Source organism: Mchenga conophoros, linkage group LG10 (genome assembly GCF_057382185.1).
Source record: "Mchenga conophoros isolate Kocher_MC1m ecotype Shallow Benthic linkage group LG10, M_conophoros_male_GT1.1, whole genome shotgun sequence".
Classification (NCBI taxonomy): Eukaryota; Metazoa; Chordata; class Actinopteri; order Cichliformes; family Cichlidae; genus Mchenga; species Mchenga conophoros.
The window spans coordinates 21,685,379-21,705,826 of record NC_140535.1 but is presented as its reverse complement, the minus strand read 5'-3'; the positions used below and the strand labels follow the sequence as shown (position 1 = coordinate 21,705,826).

Sequence of the window (20,448 nt, the reverse complement as noted above, 5' to 3'; positions counted from 1 at the left end):
GTGGATGTAACTTAATTCTTGATATATTTTGTTGTATTTTATACCAGACAGTTTTTCTTATTATGTTTACTGTTTATGCTATTTACTATAAGAATTTGGACACAGTTTCCCTTTTTTTCTGTTATCTTTGTAAAGATCAAAAGCATGTGCATTCAAAACCTCTATAAAACATGATTGTGTATCTTAAATCCAGATCTGATCTTTGACTTTTTCTTTATTAAACTGTTCAATATTGATTGTGTTATTCATTTGCAGTTGCATTGAGAATACCTTTCTGCAGTATTTGTTTGCAGTTTTTTGATTAGGTATGATTGTATTGTAACAGTAAAATTGTCACATTAAGTTGTCGGTTAATAAGAGAATGAGATCATGTTTTGGGCATTTTGAGTTTTGCTTAGTGTTTTTAAAGATGTCTTTTTGGTGGCTGTTTTTCTGAAAGAAGCCAATTAAAAATGTTTGTTTTCTTTTGTTTGGATTTTTAAATGTATTGCATCCAGTGTTGGGCAAGTTACTTTGAAAAAGTAATTAATTTAAATATAAATATATAAAGATAAATCATAACAACAACAACAACAACAACAATCTTTATTTATAGAGCACATTTAAAAGCCTTGGGCATACCAAAGTGCTTTACATAAAACAATAAAAGGTTCAAACATTGATAACGGATAAAAAAAAAAAATAAGGAGTTATGTTCATAGATAAAAGCTACCAATAAGAATGACTACAGCACATGGGTAATAGCAAGATAAAAGCTCTACCACCATAATAAAAAACACCAATAGAAAGATAGGAGGGAATTAATACAAGAGGTCAATAGGTCACAGCAACCAAACAAACAAACAAACAAACCAGCAATTAAAAGGTGGAGAAGGCAAGTTTAAAAAGATATGTTTTAAGCTGTGATTTAAAAGAATGAATAGAATCAGATGCCCGGATGCCAATCGGGAGATTGTTCCAAAGCACAGGTGCAACAAGAGCAAACGATCGATCACCTCTAGTCTTAAGTCGAGATCTGGGCTGAGCCAGCAGTAACTGTGACGATGACCTTAAAGCCCTGGCAGGAGCATAAGGGTTTAAAAGGTCCTTAAGGTAGCTGGGTGCAGTGTTGTTAGTAATTTTAAAAGTAAACAACAAAATTTTAAATTGAATACGATATTTGACAGGCAACCAGTGCAGATCGGCAAGGACAGGAGTAATGTGGGCAAACTTGCTGGTTTTAGTTAGAATGCGAGCTGCAGCATTCTGAACTGTCTGTAATCTCTGTAAAAGGGAAGAGTGGAGACCACAATAAAGTGAATTACAATAGTCTAGCCTCGACGTTACAAAGGCGTGGATGAGCTTTTCGAGATCTTTATGCGGGATATAGCGCCTAGCCTTAGAGATAAGACGAAGCTGGTAAAAACTAGATCTGACAACAGCAGACACTTGTTTGTCAAATGAAAAGGAGCTGTCAAATAAGACACCCAGATTCCTGACAGTATCAGAGAGAGAACAACTAAGAAAACCAAAGGCATCCCGGAGTTTGGCACGAAGGGCATTACTACCAAAAATCATAATCTCGGTTTTCTTCTCATTAAGGATAAGAGAATTCGACAACAACCACTTCTTGGCCTCAGACATGCATTCTCGGAGGCTATTCAGAGACAGAGCAAGATCGTCGTTTAGCTCAAAATAGAGCTGGATATCATCTGCATAATAGTGATAAGCAATATGGTATTTCTCAAAGATGGCACTTAAAGGAAGCAAGTATAATGAGAAAAGGGTAGGGCCCAGCACAGATCCCTGGGGGACACCACAGCAAACAGGTACAGCCGAGGAAGAGGATGTAGCCAGATGTACCGTAGAGAGCCGATTGGAGAGATAGGATTTAAACCAATCCAGGGCAGCGCCCTTGATGCCTACAGTGTGCTCAAGTCTCGCTAATAAGATATTATGGTCAACCATGTCAAATGCCGATGATAGATCCAAAAGCACTAAGACTGAGGGGCGTCCGTTGTCAGCCATTAGTAGGAGATCATTGAAAACACGAAGCAATGCTGATTCTGTGCTGTGATGTTGTTTGAAGGCCGATTGAAATTTATCATTTATATTATTCTCATCAAGGTAGGTCTGCAGTTGGAGCAGAACCACCTTCTCAAGTATTTTAGCCAGAAAGGGAAGCTTAGAAATTGGCCTAAAATTGGCAAAATCACTAAGCTCAAGGTTCCTTTTTTTTAGAACAGGTTGGATTATGGCATGCTTGAGAGCTGAAGGTACATAGCCAGAAAGCAAGGAGAAGTTCAATATGGACAATAAACAAGGTCCAATTACACTGAAACAATCCTTAACAATACGGGATGGGAGAGCATCATGTACACAGTTAGTATTGTTCAATTTATCAATTAGACGCTTCAGAGTGGAGAGAGAAACGGGTTCAAATTGATAAAAGGTGGCCGAACAATCAGGAGTAGACATACAATCAGTCACCAGAGGAAGAGTAGATCTAAGGGATAAAACTTTATCTAAAAAATAGTTTGAGAATTTTCCACAAAGACCCGGGGAAGACAGCAGTGGCATAGAGGGACGGGGGTTCACCACAGAGTTAAAAATTTTAAATAGAATTCGTGGATTATCACCATTAGTGGTAATAATTTTAGAGAGAAAAGCCGCTTTAGCCGTTCTGGCAGCAGTTTGGAACTTCGAGCGGCTAATACGTAAAATATCATAAGAAGACTGAAGTCTATCACTCCTCCACTTCCTCTCATCACGCCGACATATACGTCGTAGGGCACGAACAGAATCATTTAACCAGCATTGTGAGAAAGTTCTAGGGCGTTTCATTTTGATGGGTGCAACAATGTTAAGAATCGAGGAACAGGTGGTAAAAAGAGTATTAGTAGAGTTCTCAAGTGTGTGTGGGGAAGAACAATCCAGCATACTAAATGGGGAGTTAACAAAAGACGTAATAAAGTTGACCACAGTATTAGCATTAATAGTGCGCGTAGGATAAAGAGGAGAGTTTAGGTATTGTCCAGTATCACCCAGGTCTACATCGAAGATGACCGGGGAATGATCAGAGAGACCAGTATTCCTGATTTCCTTAATGCAAATGTCCACATTGAATGAAAAAACCAAATCAAGGGTGTGGCCTTGAACATGGGTAGGCTCATTCACCCACTGAATAAGATTAAAAGAATCAGTCAGCACAAGAAAGTCTTTAGCCAATTGGTCATTCATACAGCAGACATGAATGTTAAAATCTCCAGAGACAATAACAGAATCATATTTAAAAAGAACGGATCCCAAAAAATCAGCAAATTCAGAGATAAACATCTTATGATATTTAGGCGGACGATAGACCACGACACACAAAGTGATCCGAGAGCCCGTCAGTTCCAATAGCTGAACTTCAAAACTGGAATAGGTTGGAGAGGATAGCAGCCGTGCATCATGTTTATTACAGACTTCAAAGATACCACAGTGTACTCCTGCTGTGGAGAGGGTTTGTGGAAGAAATGTGAATTCGCAGAAAGCTCATCCTTTGGTGTGTGTATGGATTACGAGCACATACCATTACCTAAAGAGCTGAGGGCTGCCAGAGTACTTATGATCATTGCCATTATCATTGAGCTCCTTGCGATGCTGCTTGGTGCAGCTGGGAGCAAGTTTATTAACTTTGTGCCAGACGAAAGGCAAAGGAGCAAAATGGCTCTGACTTCTGGAATTGCCTACCTCATTGCAGGCCTCTTTGTTCTCATACTAGTCAGCTGGACAGCCAACACCATCAGTGATCATTTTCATCCTGCCCAGTCTCCTTATGATCCTCACCATGGGATGCTTAGGAAGATGGAGTGGGGAACCTCGCTCTACATTGGCTGGTTCACCGCCGTCCTTCTGTTCCTGGGAGGAGGCCTCGTCTGCAGCTCCTTTTTCTGCAGGGCAGAAACTGACTAAAACATTAAGTACTCCAACTCTTACCATGTAAGCAAGGCCATATGTAATAAGGCTTATTTTTATACATCGAGCAGTCTATTGGAAATAAGAAAAAGGTTTTCTGAAAGTTTTCATCTTTACTTTGTCCTTTGAATGAGTAGATTAACAAAGTATAAAATCAGATTAAAAAAGAAGAATTTTGCAGTTTGGTTATGTAACTTGCTTCTAAATCCGTTTTGTTGTATCCTACACCATTATAACCACCTTTGCATTTTTTAAAAATTTATTATTTGTGTTGTTCACTTTGTTGTATGAAAAGAGACGTTCCTTTTTTGTGTAAAATCATACAAAGCATGTGCATTTAAAAATGCTATAAAATCTGACTCTGTATCCACTGGTTTAAGTCTATGTTTTATCTTTTAGTATCATCTGTTTATGTGATTGTATACAAGTAAGACTTATCTCAAATGAGAATATATATTTCTGAGCATGTAAAATGATGTGTATTTTTTTATTTCTCTTTTTGGTTCCTTTTTTGTTAAAGTGGCTAAACGCAAAGCTCATTAACCGCAAAGCCGTTTCAGCAGGCTTTTTGCTGACGGTTGCTTAGCCTACTCCAGTTACACACAACAAGAAAGAAAATATAAGGATTTATATATATTTAATACATTTCAATATATTTACCAGTACATTTCAGAATAAATGTAAATATATGTGTGAAAATACAAACAAAATAAACAATCACGTGTACTTGTAATGCTGTGAAGATGTATTCACATTTATCTGATTTCAGATAAAATATATTTCCCTATATTCTTTATATTGTGAAATAAAAACACTAGTAACTGACACAAGCACAAGACTGCAACACCAGATTTTTATGCTAACAACACCTTTTTGAAGGAATTCTCCTGAATTTCACCAGCGCAAACCGTGCTCGTCCTAAAGATTCAGAAACTAAAACTGTGACAGGAAAAAAAGGAATACAAACGCTTTCGTCTTTTCCTTCATTTTTCTTCCGGTCTCTGATTTAAAAAACAAATTAATGTGAAAAGCACAGCAAAACCCTGGTTAAAATTAGCAAGTTGATATCCAACTTTGTGTGACTGCTTATCCCGTTTGCCAGCGTTAGGGAAAGTGAACCCAGATAATTGACAGTTACCCTGGTTACGCTGAGCTCACTTTGTAGTTTAAGGTTTAAATTTACAGTAAAACTTGCTCTGTTCCATTGGTCTGCCCACAGCAGGAGTCTTCCTGCTTGAGAAGAACTTTCTGCACCTTTTCTGAATGGAGTCATTAAATCTGGTATAAGGCTAAGTAGATATGGTCAAATAAAGCTTCCTGAAGCACCGAATTACTCACAGATTTTCAACACAGTCCTCTTTGGTGACATCTGGTGGCAAAAAATATGAAGAGCAGCTTGAATCTGCAAATTACGAAATACCTCATTATGATTGCCCCCTCTACAGATGTACGTGTTTTGGCAGTTCTCTCTGACATCTGGGTACCGCAGTGGTCCTTTAACACATATTTTTGGGGTGAAAATATTATGTTGACAATTTGTGGGGAGAGTTGCTTATGAACTGGTTTTTATTTATGAAGAAGCAGAACACTGACTGAAAAATTGACAGCGTATGACCCCACTTCCTGCTCAGATCTTCCCTCACAGATAAAAATTACAGCTCTCAAGGACACACTATGTCCATCCTTCCATTCATCCTTTTCAGGGTTGCAGGAGGGCTTTAAGCCTATCCCTGCTGTCTTAGGGCAAGAGGCAGTGTACACCCTGGGCAGTCTGTCACAGGGCTAACACAGATACAGAAGACAACCATTCACACTTAAATTTACACATATGGTGGTGAGAGTCCAATTAACCAACACGAGAAGAGGAGGCTGCATGTGTAAATATATACACTTTGAGATCCTATAAAGAGTGCAACGAGAGCATAAAGTGTAAATGACATTTTCACACGATGTGCAGATACTGAGAGCTAAGTGAACTCTTTCCAACTCTCATGCAAAAGAAAAGTTACTGCACAAAGGTCTTATTTTTACCTGCATTCTCATACTCGGCTCTTCTTTTATCCATAATTCAAGAGAAGTCAAAACTATTTTAAATGACAGTCATATTTTATAATGTGCCGTATGGCTGTCAACAACATTGGTATTCACATGTTCTAAGTAATATATCTATATTTAATTTGTGGCTTGGAGATTGCAGCATCAGTACAATCTAATGTGTGCTTTCTCATGCAATGTGAGCGAGCGAGTAAGGAAGCCACTCGAGTGGTTTCAAGTGTGAAAACCACATAAAAACTAGTTCCTGCTCAGCTGCCGCTCACTGTTAAATAACTGGAGCACTCAGACCACATCACCCCTCCTCTTTGAAGCGGTGGAAGACAGTTTCTTGATTTGGCCTCGGCCATCGTCAGTTTACCTATATACAATTAAATCTATCAATCACTAAATTAACTGAAACTGAAAAGAGAGTTAAACACAAAATGAGAGTAAAGAAAGACAGACAGTCAGAGACCCTGTATACTGGCAGCTCCTTTACTTTTGGTTGTTCTGTGTGGGTGAGACAACTAATCTCACCATGTACATCTTGAATAGGTTGAGTATAGATGATATAGTTTCAATAAAAACAATTTTATGACAGAAATTTATTGGACATATCACATTAACCAACTTTAGTTCCTGAAGAAGATTTTTAAAACGTATCCAATGTGAGCACACAGAAGCACATGGATTACAGAAGATCATTAGATGATCTCATCTGAGTACGAGCCAACAGATGAGTAAACTGCACTGAATAAAAGTTTCAGACCATGTGGATGTTCCCCTCTAAATTTAAGTAAACTGAGCATAAAGGACATGCCACTTCATTTAAAACACATGATCACAAGTTGAACCAGGCACAAAGCAACAAATTGCAACAAGAACATCCGGTGATGAAGATGAGTCTGTTATCATCGTTGCAGCTACATATCAGTGACTGAACTACAAGTATCTACTGGTAATGAAGATAATCTGTAGTCACATCTTCTTCCTCGGAACTCTACATCAGTATCTGCTATGAGTAAATCTCACATTTCAGTGAGAATGAAGGAATTTATATTCCTCTATTCATGAGGAAACAATAATGTTTGATTTTGTTTGTATTTAGTCACAAAATGCTGAATCATTAAATACTTTAATGTAATTAACTTAAACCAGGATTGCCACAGACCATTTTAAAAAAATATAATCCAATTGTAATTTTCTTTAGATTTAATTAACAAAAAATTGCGATTTCCTTTGCAACCTTTTTCTAATTATACTTTTTACTCTCTCTGAGAGTCTGGGTTTCCTTCAGAGAACATTTTCAGCTTAAAGGCAACAATATGTCTTTTCCTTTAACAGCATGATTAGTGAGTTGGAAACTAGTCAGCTCCTCTGATCATGAAAAACACATAAAAACCACTTCCTGCCCAGCTCTTTTCTAAATTACTGCAACTCTCAAGAACACACTGTCTTTCCTCTTTGAAGAGCTCAAGAAAACTTCATCATGAAACCTGGCGGGAGACAGCTTCTAGGTTTGGTCTTGGCCATTTTCGGAGTCCTGGGGAGCATCATAAGCTGTGCTCTCCCCACATGGAGATCCCCTGAGCAGAGGAAATCAGAGGGTTTGTGGAAGTCCTGTAACTTTGATTATCGTTACTATCCACGACCAACAACAGAGTGCAAATCTTATGATTCTCTGCTGGCCTTACCTCAAGACCTGCAGGCTGCCAGAGTGCTCATCGTCTTCGCCATCATTGTCGGGATCTTTGGAGTCATAGTTGGTGTTGTCGGGGGCAACTGCACCAACTTGGTGTCAAATAAGAGGAAAAATAGCAAAGTGGCTATAGCTTCTGGAATTATCTTCATCATATCAGGTGTCCTGGTGATCATTCCAATCTGCTGGAGCACCATCACAACTCTCACCATGGCGAAAACGTCTTACTACGGACCTCCATGGATGGGAGCCTCACTCTACATCGGCTGGGCATCTGCAGGGCTGCTGTTACTGGGAGGAAGCCTCCTCTGCTTCTTTTGTTCACGCAGTAATGAGAATGAATACTCCAAACCTAGCTCTGTGTAAAAATATATAAATACTTCTATAAACTAAATAAATTTAAATGTATACAGTCTCTAGGGATCAAGAGAAATGTTTTAGAAAAGCTTTACTGTATTTTTCTTGACTGAGTAAAAAAATAAAGCATGGAATGTGACCAAAACAGGCAAAAATGTTTGCAGTGTAATTGTGTAAAACAAATATTTCTTTTAGTCTCTTTTTATATTATATCACAGGTATAGAAACAGGGGTTTTTCTAGGTAGTCTTCTTCATTTCAACTTTCAAAAAAGTCTGACAGGGAAACCAATGTTTTAAGTGTAGGTCAGGTCTGTGATTACTCTTTCATCACTGAACTGCTGTCACTGATTTGTATCCACGGTGTGAATAGTGTCCTCATTTTTCTTTTCTTTTCCTTCTTTATGTAAGATTGCATGCCAGTAAAATTTTATAAGTGATGGTGTATATTTACTTTTTTTATCTGATCATGATGGATCTTTTTCTGTGAAGGTTTAATAAACATAATCAGAATGTATTTGTGTTTATGTAGATCTCTCATGATTTAAAAGACTAATGAGAATTAAGGTTTTTTTTCATTGAAGATCAAGAGGAGAGGAAAATATTTTTAATAAAGACAACACTGTTGAGCTTCATTTTTTGCATTTCTAATTTACAGTGTAAAATATTTGTTGTAAAAACCAAGCAATTAGTGTCTGTATACGTGTGTGTCGGTCTGTGGTTACGCTTTATCATTCAAGCAACAGGCTACATGTACTGCAGGAAACACATGTTCATCATAGTTAATAAATGTAGTTGTATATGCAGTCTAGTTCAACATTAAAGAAAGTTATTTTGTAATACATTAAACCACAAATTAAAAATCATATGAAAGAAGAGTCAGTTTTGATTTTCTTTATTACTTTGAAAGTGCTCCTAGGCAAAGCTAAACTAAACTGACATTAAATAGCAAACCACTGCCACAGAACATTGAGCTGCTATCTCCAAGTTGTCCTATAAATAGTTCAACCTACTTTCTGCACACATTTTCTGTGCTAAATGAAATGAAATAACATGTTAGTATCAAACCCAGCATTCACATGTGAAGACTGATAACATTTGTTTAATGCTAATGTTTTGTTCTAGTTGTGAGGGGAAACACAAAAATTCTTGCGTAGATATTTTTTTCCACTTTAAAAACATGTAGTAGTTTGCCTTTGCATGCCAAATTATAACCTCAGTGTGTGAGATGTTGGTGTTTTTTCACCTCTGAATGCAAACATAGAAAAAAAGACACTGGATGGTCTGTTTGTCTTTTTCTAAATAAATGTGTTGTGAAATGTTTAATTCATATTTAACAATTAAATTATAACATTTTCTTATCCTATAATATATTCAATTATACCAACACTGTTATTAGTTTACCCACAGGGAAATGTGGCATTTCCAGTTTTAAAGCAGGATTGGAGAAGCTTGGGAAAACTTGTACAAAAATAAAGAAATTACTGTAGATCGTACATCGGTGGAAATCATACATATAGTAGCATATGTTACCACATTAGATTGGTTACTTTTTATAAATACTTAGAAGTCTACAATGTCTATAATGTGAGTGTGTTTACCTGTCAAACACGAGGAAAGTGTTTGTGTGAGAATCCATTAGTGTTTTCATTTTCTCTTTAAAGAAGACTGATATTCACACTGTCATGGTTCTGGGTCATTCGACCCAGCATTTTAAGTTTATGATTTCTTTCTGTTGTATTGTTATGTTTTAGTTTTCTGTTACTTAGTTTAGTCGTGGTTTTTCCTGCTGAGTTATTTCTACTCCTGGCACATGTTTTCACTTTTCATTAAGTTCCTGTCTTCCTGTGTCGCCTGCTCCTGGGTCCTTAACTCGCCACACATGATTTGCTTCCAGATCGTTACACACACACACACACACACACACACACACACACACACACACACACACACACACACACACACACACATGGCTACATGCCAGTCCAGAGAGACAGTGAAGTCACTCTGAAAATCACCTGTTCTTCCTTCAAACTCTACTTTAGCATCTGCTGTGAATAAATTTCACACTTTTCAGTGAAAAATATTTGATTTTGGTTGTGTTTTATCACCTCAATTCTTAATAAATGAAAAGTTGACAGTGAAACTAAAGTACCCCTGAAGTAGTGTTATTTTTTCCACTATTATCTGTTGGGGACATATAGCAGTTCATTTAGAATAGTTAGTATCATTCGACTAAAAAAAGAGCTTTTTCAAAATATTTCAAATGATAAAATAAGCAATTATATCTTTGTGCCTCTTTTGGTACATGCATCTCTGTAACACTATGTTTCATTTAGAAACAGTTTTTTAGCTAAAGGGTAGTACTAAATAATCAGCAAACTTTAAATATGTGAATACTCATTGAGGAAGCTACAGACATCTCTGGTTATAAAAAACACCTACAAACCACTTCCCACTCAGCTCTTTGCTCACAGATAAGCTACTGCAGCTCTCAAGAATACGCCAAGAAATCATTATAATGAAGGCTAGTGGAAGGCAGCTTCTGGGTTTGGTCTTTGCCATCTTCGGCTCTCTTGGATGCATGGCCATCTGCATCGGCTCCACTTGGAAATTTGCTCAGAATAATGGGCTGGGTTTGTGGAAGTACTGTGAGAGTCAGGACTATTACTATTACTACAGGACAGCATGTGAAGCTTATATTTCTCTGGATGTACCTCAAGAACTGAAGGCTGCCAGAGTGCTCACCATCATGGCCATCATCATCAATGTTTTTGGTATCATGCTTGGTGTGGTAGGGGGCAACTGCACCACCAATGATCAGGATGAAAGGCAAAAGACTAAAGAGGCCTTTGTTTCTGGAATTGCCTTCATCATTGCAGGTGTCTTGGTGCTCATACCAGTCTGCTGGACCACAATCACCATAGCTCATGAATCCTACAATGAAGAATACAGAATGGGAGCTGCGCTCCACATCGGGTGGGTGTCTGTAGGGCTGCTGATACTGGGTGGAAGTCTCCTTTGCAGCTCCTGGCCACTCAAAAAGGAGACTAGCTATGATGTTAAGTACTCCCAACCTCCCTCTGTGTAAATCAGGGTCTTGTAAAAAGAAAAGGCAGTTAATTAGAAAGAGTAAAAGCTCTTTGAAACTTAAATGTGTGATTTGGATGAGTAGTAAAGTTTGTGTATTTAAACTTTCTGTAAAATCTGACTGAGCAGCCACAAGTTTAAATCTATGATTTATTAAACTGGTTCAATATTGATAGTGATTTGGATTATTGTCTTACTTGCTGTTTTTAAATACTTCTTTTTATATTTGGTTTTTGCTTGTCTGTTTAATGTGTGAGCATGTACCATTAAAATGTACATTAAATTTACTCACAAGCATGTGAGAGCAGATATTTCTTCGTTGCATCTGATGGCAGTGGCTCTTTATTTTCAAACATCTAAATAAAGAGTCTGATTACAATTTGTGTTTATGTCTTCATTTATAAGATACTAAGGAGTTGTGTATATTATTGCATAAAGAGTGGGTCAAGGGAGAGAGAAATATTCAATTCAGTTCAGTTGTATTTATTTATGCAGGTACCTCAAGGTACTTTGTGCTACAATAATAGTATAGCCAACAGTAGTGTGTGCCCTCATAAAGACGTATTTCATGTTTTTTGTTTACAAATAGTCTGATAATGGAATACAGTATAATACGGGGACCTCAAACATGTGGCCCGGGGGCCACTTGTGGCACACGTCACCCGTACTTGCAGCCCATATATCGACGTGACGAAATATAATGCAGTTTGGTACTTGAAGTTACTTTTTTTGTTACGAGAGTTTGTTTGTTGTTGAGTGCAATGTTAAAATAAGTTCTTAAAAAGAAAAAAAATTAATATGAATGCAATATGAGCAGAGAGCACAAACCTGTTGAGGGATTCACAGTGTTAGTTCAGTAGTGAGAGACTTATTTCTAAAGAAAACAATTTTCACTACAGTCAAAAACTAACGTGTACATTTATGTCTGCATTTTTATTTTGTTAAATACAAACAAAATTATAGCAGAAGTGTTGCCACGTATCTGACCAGAATGAGAGCGCCAATGTGTTTATTTGGTAGTTCAATGAAAGGCTTCGGTTAGTTAAGAGTGAGAAAAAGAAATTGTGTTCATGTTTGCAGTTTTGTTTTGTTATACAATGATCAAAATTTAAAAGAACAAACAAAACACGACGTTTTCAGAAATATTTGTGGGCGTTTGTTTGTTTTTATGCTTCTTGAACACTAAAGTGGCCCTCCAATGAGATGACGGTACCAGCCGTGGCCCACGGCTCATTTCAGTTTGAAACCCTTAGTGTAGTGGGTGATTTAAAAAGCAAAACTTTCACAGTCCTCATAATGACACCGGGAAGGGCTTGATTAAACACTGAAACTGCTAAAATTAGCTTTGGACTTTTAATCATATGTTAGCTTGTAGTGATTTAATCACCAAAAATGTTTTTAGGAATTCACATTATGTACAAATGAAATGAAAAGCCAAAAAGTAATAATAATAATAATAATAATAATAATAATAATAATAATATTGTTGACACAGAATATCTACGAGGCAAAGCCTCACAAGTGGGGGGAAATACAGGAACCACCATGAGGCCACTTCTTTTTCAGTTTAGAATATAATTTAGTGCCAAACAGGTCTGATTATTAGTCTATTAAAGACACAATCATCCTTTAATGAGAAAACCGCAAATCAAAAATCAAATAAAAGTTGAAGTAAGATGTTTTTCTTTGCTTTATTATTTTTTCATTACTCTTCTAGGCATAGCTTGAAATAAAAAAAAAGTTAAGTGAGCATCAAACCATTGCTACAAACGTTTGTGGCTTTTGCTGTTTGATGTGGCAGTCCAAAATGGCTCTTAGAGCCAGATCTTTGACGTGGACGACGCGAGCCGGCTCCTTATCGCGAGCTGTGTTTTTTTTTTCTTTCTCTCACCCTCTCTCTCGCACTTTTTTTCCGCTTCACTCTGCACGCGAGCCTTGTACTTTACGCTGGGAAGAGGGGGGAGGGGCGGTAGTTACACTCGCAGTAGCACAGGAACAGAGCAAGAGAGAAAGAGAGCCAGGGTCACATTAGAAAGGTATAGTAATCATCCACAACTATTTTCAGTTGCGGATGATAAAGGATTCAGAAAGTTTATTCATGCAGGCCCATATGACAGAGAATGTGCATCTTCTTTTTGTTTTCATATTTTAATTTATATTTAATTGTGTTGTGGTTTGCAGCGTTTTGTGTTGTTTCACTTTAAATTAGTTTAAAAGGAAAAAGCTGAAAATTTAATTAGTTAAAAGTTGAACTGTGAATAGTTGGTTTTTGTCTTATATGATTTATTTATTTTAATGTGGAGTGAATAAATAAAAGTATATTTACGGTGGCCCCTAGAGACAAAGCATGTGCAAACTCCAAAGCACGTACAAATCACAACAGAAGTGCTCCAGGATGCTAGGGGCAGTGTTGAGCTTTTGTTACCTAGTGGCTACACAAGCCAGGAAGTACCAACGACCCGATTTGGTGTGTGGTAGTAACAGGTAAATGAACATTTTCTTTTTTAAATTATTTGAATATATACAGTGCTTGTGTATAAATACACAAACAATACACATATGCTTTCAATTGTGTAATTTGAGTGATCTGGGTAGCTCTGTTTTGGAAGTTCAGTTAACGCTAGAAATGTGTTTTGGAGTTTGTACGTGTTTTGTCTCAAGAGGCCACCATAAATATTTATATATAAACATATATAAATAAAACCACTTTTTTTTACATTAGTAATTCCTATTGTGCATAATTTTATATTATTGTTAATAAGAAATTAATTAAAGCAACAAAAAAACCAGAAGAGCCGGTTCGGAGCCGGTTCGGAGCCGAAAGAGCCGGCTCTCTAAAAAGAGCCAGAAATCCCATCACTAGACTGCGGTTATCTCTAAGTTGTTCTTTATATAGTTCAGCCTACTTTCAGTGCTTATTTCCTCTGCTAAATGTTTCACGCTTCAACAGATTAGAATCAAACCCAGCATTTACATGTGAAGACTGACTGATCTAATTTGTTTATTGCTGTTTGTCTGTTTCCAAAGAAAGTTTACCTTTTTTTTTTTTTTTTTTTTACTATTTTGATGTTTTGTTTATAGGGGTGGAAGGAAACACACACATTTTGGTATAGATCATTTTCAATATTAAAATGATGTAGTAGCAGTTGGATGTGTAAGTGTAAGCATCAAAAAGATACAGTGGAGCAGGTTTAACTATGCCTTTCTTTAGCAAAGAAAAAACAAACAGTCATAACAATACACAATATTTTATAATACACATATTTATCTTTAGTTGCACGGTCTTATCTGATCGTCTGTTTCTGAAAATATTTTTCTTTTTTGCTTATTTATTTGTTTTTTAAATTTGTTTATTATTCAAGGTCTGCATTTGCTAATGTGGCTGTTTAGGATTTTTGTTTTTGCTATACTTTTTGTTTTGTACTGTAAATGCAGAAAAGTAGTGTTCACATATTTTATATACTAATTTGAAACTAATGTACTCATCAAATAACTTTGACACAAGTCACAGAGCATTTGGATGTCCCCCTCTACAATTCAGTAAAGTGAGTAATAGTTGTATGCTATCTCATGCTAAAACAAAATGATCACAAGCTGAACAGGGAACGGAGCAACAAATTGCAAAGAGGGCTTCCCGAGATAAAGATAAACCTGATATCATTCAAACCACCAACATGTCAGTCCATGTGTGCCATATGTCCTTTCCAGGAACTTAACATTACCATCTGCTGTCAATAAATCTCACATTTCAGTGAAACTGAAGCAAAGACATTGTGGCAGTGCAAGGCGAGGAAAAGGGTGAGGTGAGGCAAAAAGAGAAAAGGGAACAAATGATGATGTTACAAACACAAAGGCAGTGGTGTGGTGATTGGGAGTCTGAAAGCTTCACAATTATAGAGTTGTGAAGTTGAACAACCCAACAACGTCACACTGATAATTTGAAACAGATAATCTGTAGTTTAACACTATGGTAATTACCAAGAAGGCACTCAGGTTGGTTATACAGAGATGTGGTTCAGAGTATAAAGTAAAAAATGTAATGCTTAAGTGAGGAACCCAGATTCAGCCACTTCCTGCAGAAGTCTTTTCTGCAGCTTTCAAGAAAAACCATCAGCTTAGCTTCATCATGACAGCTGGCTGTAGGCGGATTCTAGGTTTGGTCTTGGCTATCATCGGTTTTCTGGGGAGCATCATCACCTGTGCGGAGAGTTGGGTCAGAGTTGTGTTACATCAAGTGCAGCAGATATTCATATGAATTTTAGGTGATGATGCTGAGATCCATTCACTGAATTCCACCTTCATACCAACTTTAGAGTGTCCAATATAAAGACAGTATAAACAGTGTACTCTCGGTGTAGAGGATGGAAATCAACCATGACATATATACCTGTTTACACTGAACATATACTCACATATGTACTATGTCACCATATGTACTCGTATACACTGTATACATACCTACACTTGGATGTTTAGACCCACACTTTTAGATCAAATATTATTCACAAGTATATTAATGAAGTTTGTGCCACTTGTTGAATGAGCATATGTGATCAATACTGTCTGAAGTGTAGTGATTAGGAACAAAAAGTAACCTTTGATTGTATTATGGCCAGTGGTAACTAGTCCAAACAAAGAGTTAAATAAACTTGGTCCCACTAAGCTGCACCTGGGAGCCTATCCGCTGCCAGAAGGTGGTGAACCACCCATCTCTAACCCATGAAGTAAAGAAATTTTGACCACCTGAGAGTGCACCGGGGACACTTTTTGCCTGTCTCCAGTTGCCAAAGTTGTGAAAAACCCTTCTTTAACAGATATAGTAGCCCACCCCTGGCAGCAAACCTGACAAAGCTGTCAGGAGGATTCATTTTTTTCTGTCTGCAGTATGTTTGATATCTGACTTTTGCCCTTAAAACTGTCAAAAGGACCCAATTAAAATGATTGATGTTGGGAACAGCGCTCAGAGTTATGGAGTAATGCCAGAAAGTTATCTAACGCAAGGGGATGCATCCATTGCACTTTTGAATGTGTGTGACTGTTAGAAAGCACTTAAGAACAGAAAAAAGTGCTTGTGTGAATGAGTGAAAGAGGCATGTTGTCTGAAGCGCTTTGAGTGCTCTGGGAAAGTAGAAAAGAAGAATCAGTCCGCTTACCATTTCACAGATTTCTTGAAAAGTCTGTGTGGGTCATCCAATAAATAACTCCATATCTTTTTCAAATGATTGATTGATTGATTTTTTAAATCTGCTAATATCTAACATACAGATTTTCTGTATGAAATGTTCTTTTGGGGAGTGATTGGTCTTTATATGTAACTTTGCATGCATCAGTGAAGACGCAGTCAACTTCTCCTTTAATTATTACAAGCACCTAAAAACCACTTCCTGCCTGACTTTCATGCAGATAAATTACTGCAGCTCTCAAGAACACACCATCTTTCCTCTTTGAAGAGATCAGCAGATCTCATCACGATGGCTGACTGTAAGCTTCTGGGTTTGGTCTTGGCTATCATCGGCTTTTTGGGGAGCATCATCACTTGTGTGCTCCCCATGTGGAGAGTGACAGCCTTCATTGGTACCAACATCGTCACAGCTCAAGTAATCCATGAGGGCTTGTGGATGAGCTGTGTGGTCCAGAGTACGAGCCAGAAGCAGTGTAAGGTCTATGATTCGAAGTTGGCCTTATCTCAAGATTTGCAGGCTGCCCGAGCGCTCATCATCATCGCCATCCTGTTAGGGTTCTTTGGGATCCTGTTTGCTGTAGTTGGGTACAGGTGCAGTAACTGTATAATGCATCAAAGACAAAATAGCAATGTGACTATAGCTTCTGGGGTTATCGTCATCATTGCAGGTGTCTTGCTCCTAATCCCTGTAACTTGGACAGCCCACGCTATGATTAAGGATTTCTACAACCCACTCTGGTCCGCTTCTCAGAAGAGGGAGCTGGGATCATCGCTTTACATCGGCTGGGGCTCTGCAGGACTGCTGTTCCTGGGAGGAGGCCTCCTCTGCAGCTCCCGTCCTCGTATGAATGACACTGACTGTGAGGTTAGGTACTCCAACCATCGTGCTGTTTAAGTCCTACATTTAAATACAAAACTAATGAGAACAAGAAAAGTTTCATCTCCTGTTTTTCTCCTGAGTAAAACAACAAATTAGATATTTTATTTGTACGCTTTAGGAAAACTGTATTGCAGCAGAAATCACATTGTACTTCCGTCAACAAGGCTGGACTGGGACAAAAAATCGGCCCGGGCATTTTGACTGGAGACCAGCCCACCAGGATAAAGATTGAAAATGTGACGTCATTCAGGGGTAAAACCGCAAAGGGTTCTGGGAACTTGTGGCAAGAGGTACTAGCGCACGCAGGCTTTCAATTGAACTCAGTTACACAGCGATAAAAAGAAACCCAAAAAATGGCAAGAAGCTGTTGTATTATTAACTGCAATAGCCGGTCGCATGACAGCCACGGGAAGCCGACGGGTAAAGAGATGGGTTTTTTTTATCGGATTATGTCGTTGAAGAGAAATTTTTTAAGCCATGTTTCCGAAGTAACAGCCACGGATGGTCTGGATATACCAAATATAACGTCTCAGAACACTCCAGCTCACATGTTAGTCTGCTCCAAGCATTCCCACAAAGGTCAGAGTTTTGTAGTAGTTAATACGTCATTTTTCTTAACATAATTGGTGATATAGGTTACAAGCAAGTCTGGCGCTGAACAGAAATTGTCGCGCTATGCTCCTTTGTTTATTGTGCATAAATAGTGAATTGTCCTGACACAATATTGCGTTTCGCTTCTGTTATTATGGTACAGTGACAAAAACATATACTTTTATTCACAGGATAAAACAGTTGTTTTGTATCACTAATTGTCCAGTGCGATTACAACATACAATATTATTGTCACTGCTACATTTCTGTAATGCTACCAGAAATTATTTCCACTACTAATTAATTACCGTTGAGCTCAAAGGTTATATTAATAAACGGTTAACGAATGTGTATTTATGACGACGATTTGTGAGACTGGTAAACTTACCTTTGTTCGTACGATGGTCTTTCGTTCTACACGGTGCATTTCAAGGTCCTGCACCCATCCGGCGGTAAACTGTACCTGGGCTTGTTGCAGTGACCTGAAGTTACTAAACTTCATGAGTGTATGCACTCACTCCAAGAACCGTATAATTATAAATCTGAGCGTGGTGAAAGTTGGGCAACACGCTAACGTCTTTTGTCCACTCTGTGTGCTCGTAAGGGTCTGACCCTTTCACTCCTTTGATTTTTTCCTCGTATCTTTTCTTTGTCTTTTTGTCGAGTCTGTCTTTGTACGGACCGACATTGTTCTCCTTTTGTTTTGTACATTCCTTTTTTGTGCGTCAAAGAAAAAACAAGAAGGCATTGGAACCGGAGAATGAACGTTTTGCGGTGCTGCAAATGCTTGCATTTGATGCGGTACTTGGATTGTTTTGCCACGAGTTCCCGGCATGCAATGCGCAAAAATCACGTGATTGCTAAACAAGGGGGAGGGTCCATCCGGCCTCCTCGGCTGTAATTGGTCAAGCCCAGAGTCGATCATGACCAATTGGCCAATCCAACACCTTTCATTATATATACCCTTCCTAAAAAAAAAAAAAAAAAAAAATCCATCGGCCCATAACAACACAAAATCGCCAGCGGCCCACCGGGCAAATGCCCGGTATGCCCGATGGCCAGTCCAGCTATGTCCGTCAATTAGGAAAGTAACATGATTCAAATAAGCAGCAATGTTTGCAGTACAAGTGTTTAACTTTACTGAAGTTTTTACTTCTTACTTTTTACTTGCATCCAGAATATATTGAGGGAACACAGTTCAGTGTTTTGAATCTCTTTGTGTGCTTAAAGAGATTCAAATACAGCAAATTACAATACATTTTCTAAGATATTTTACACCATGATAGAGATTTAGTTCACATTTCTTTGTTGTTCATGCTGTGTAATATATATTATATAGGTTATTCTCACTGAGTTTTTTTTCTGGGCTCTTTAGGAAATTCAAAGGATGTGCATTAGAAACTGCCATGAAATCTGACTGTGTAGTCAGTGATTAAAGTCTAGAAGTCTAGGCCTCATCTTTGACTGGTCTTTCTTTTTTTGTTGAATAGTTTTCTTCTGTTTTTTGTGTCTTTCTTATAATGTATATGTAATATGAAATTAAGGTAAACATTAGAAGCATGTAAGATCATCTGTTTGCTTTTTTAATCTTAGCATAGCCACTCTTTTTTTTTTCAAGAGTATAATAAACAGAGTAAAAAGTAATTCGTGTTTTCAGTTTATGGAGTATTTCTTATATTTATGGGACTAGATGCGAATTAAATTGAAATCAGTTTAAAAATATATTCTGTGTTTTTATTGGTTTGTTTGTAGTACATGAATTTTAGTCTTTCTGTAATTAACTGGTTCAATATTAATGATCATGTCACAGATTTGCATTTTCTACCTGAATAGTTTTCAGATTGTATTTGTTTTGTGTTTGTTGTATTGCATATGCAGCAAAAATTATCAAGCATTTTTACAAGCAGGTGATTTCATGTGTTGTTGTTGTTTTTTATCATGGTGGGGAGTTTTGTCAAAAGGTGAAATAAAATGAGCGAACAACTCTGTGTTTATAGACTTCTCCCTTTTTGAAAGACTAATGAGTTTTGTAGACTTTTTTTTATTCAAGAATGAGATGAAAGATGAAAGACAACGCTACCACACTTAGCTCTTATTTCCAAGTTTTATTAGAACATACTTGTTAAAAAGACTCAATGGTCATTTTGTTTCGTGTTCAGCATCTATCGAACTTAATACAGTTTATGAAATTTCTTTTTTTTTTAATTCTGTCACAAAGTTGAAGAGACTCAGCATTAAAAAATTCTACCAATTATGTCATGGTTCAGGTTTTATAGGGTTAGAATAATGGTTCAAATCTTTGGTTAAAACTACTCAATTTAAAATGGGTCCAAATGTCCAACACTTTTTACAGTTCTGGTAAATTTTATCACCCTGAATAAAGTCAAACACACAGTCATTTTTATTTCTTGTGATGTGTGATACAAAGGAGATGGAACCAAAAACCAGTGGTGATTAAACGAAGGAAACGAAAGCAATTATCGGAACATATAAACTTAATCAGATGGCAGTGATGACTGGAAAAGAACAAATGAGGAAAGTAAAAATTTAGAAAAACACACAGCCTGCAAAGTAAGCCAGAAAGGTCCAAACTCACACAGAGGGGAACAGTGGACCCGGCCCACTTAGAGCGCAAAGGCCGGGTCCTCAGGAGGATGCAGCCTCTGAATTTGGACACC

The 20,448-nt window shown here is 37.5% G+C and overlaps 4 protein-coding genes across 4 annotated transcripts; all 4 read left to right on the top strand.

Moving 5' to 3' along the window:
- The first annotated feature begins 3,432 nt into the window (after nucleotides 1-3,432).
- LOC146565878 (claudin-4-like) lies at nucleotides 3,433-3,936 on the top strand. The gene has a single exon (XM_085290181.1). It carries the CDS (start codon nucleotides 3,433-3,435, stop codon nucleotides 3,934-3,936), a length of 504 nt encoding a protein of 167 aa, XP_085146307.1.
- A 3,517-nt stretch (nucleotides 3,937-7,453) lies between these two features.
- LOC146565877 (claudin-4-like) lies at nucleotides 7,454-8,837 on the top strand. Its single transcript, XM_085289314.1, has one exon. The coding sequence runs from the start codon at nucleotides 7,463-7,465 to the stop codon at nucleotides 8,036-8,038; it is 576 nt and encodes a 191-aa protein (XP_085145440.1). The 5' UTR covers nucleotides 7,454-7,462; the 3' UTR covers nucleotides 8,039-8,837.
- A 1,711-nt stretch (nucleotides 8,838-10,548) lies between these two features.
- On the top strand, nucleotides 10,549-11,266 carry LOC146565876 (claudin-4-like). The gene has a single exon (XM_085289315.1). The coding sequence runs from the start codon at nucleotides 10,549-10,551 to the stop codon at nucleotides 11,116-11,118; it is 570 nt and encodes a 189-aa protein (XP_085145441.1). The 3' UTR covers nucleotides 11,119-11,266.
- Nucleotides 11,267-16,585: 5,319 nt separating this feature from the next.
- Nucleotides 16,586-17,194, top strand: LOC146565875 (claudin-4-like). Its single transcript, XM_085289317.1, has one exon. The coding sequence runs from the start codon at nucleotides 16,589-16,591 to the stop codon at nucleotides 17,192-17,194; it is 606 nt and encodes a 201-aa protein (XP_085145443.1). The 5' UTR covers nucleotides 16,586-16,588.
- The last annotated feature ends 3,254 nt before the right edge of the window (nucleotides 17,195-20,448 follow it).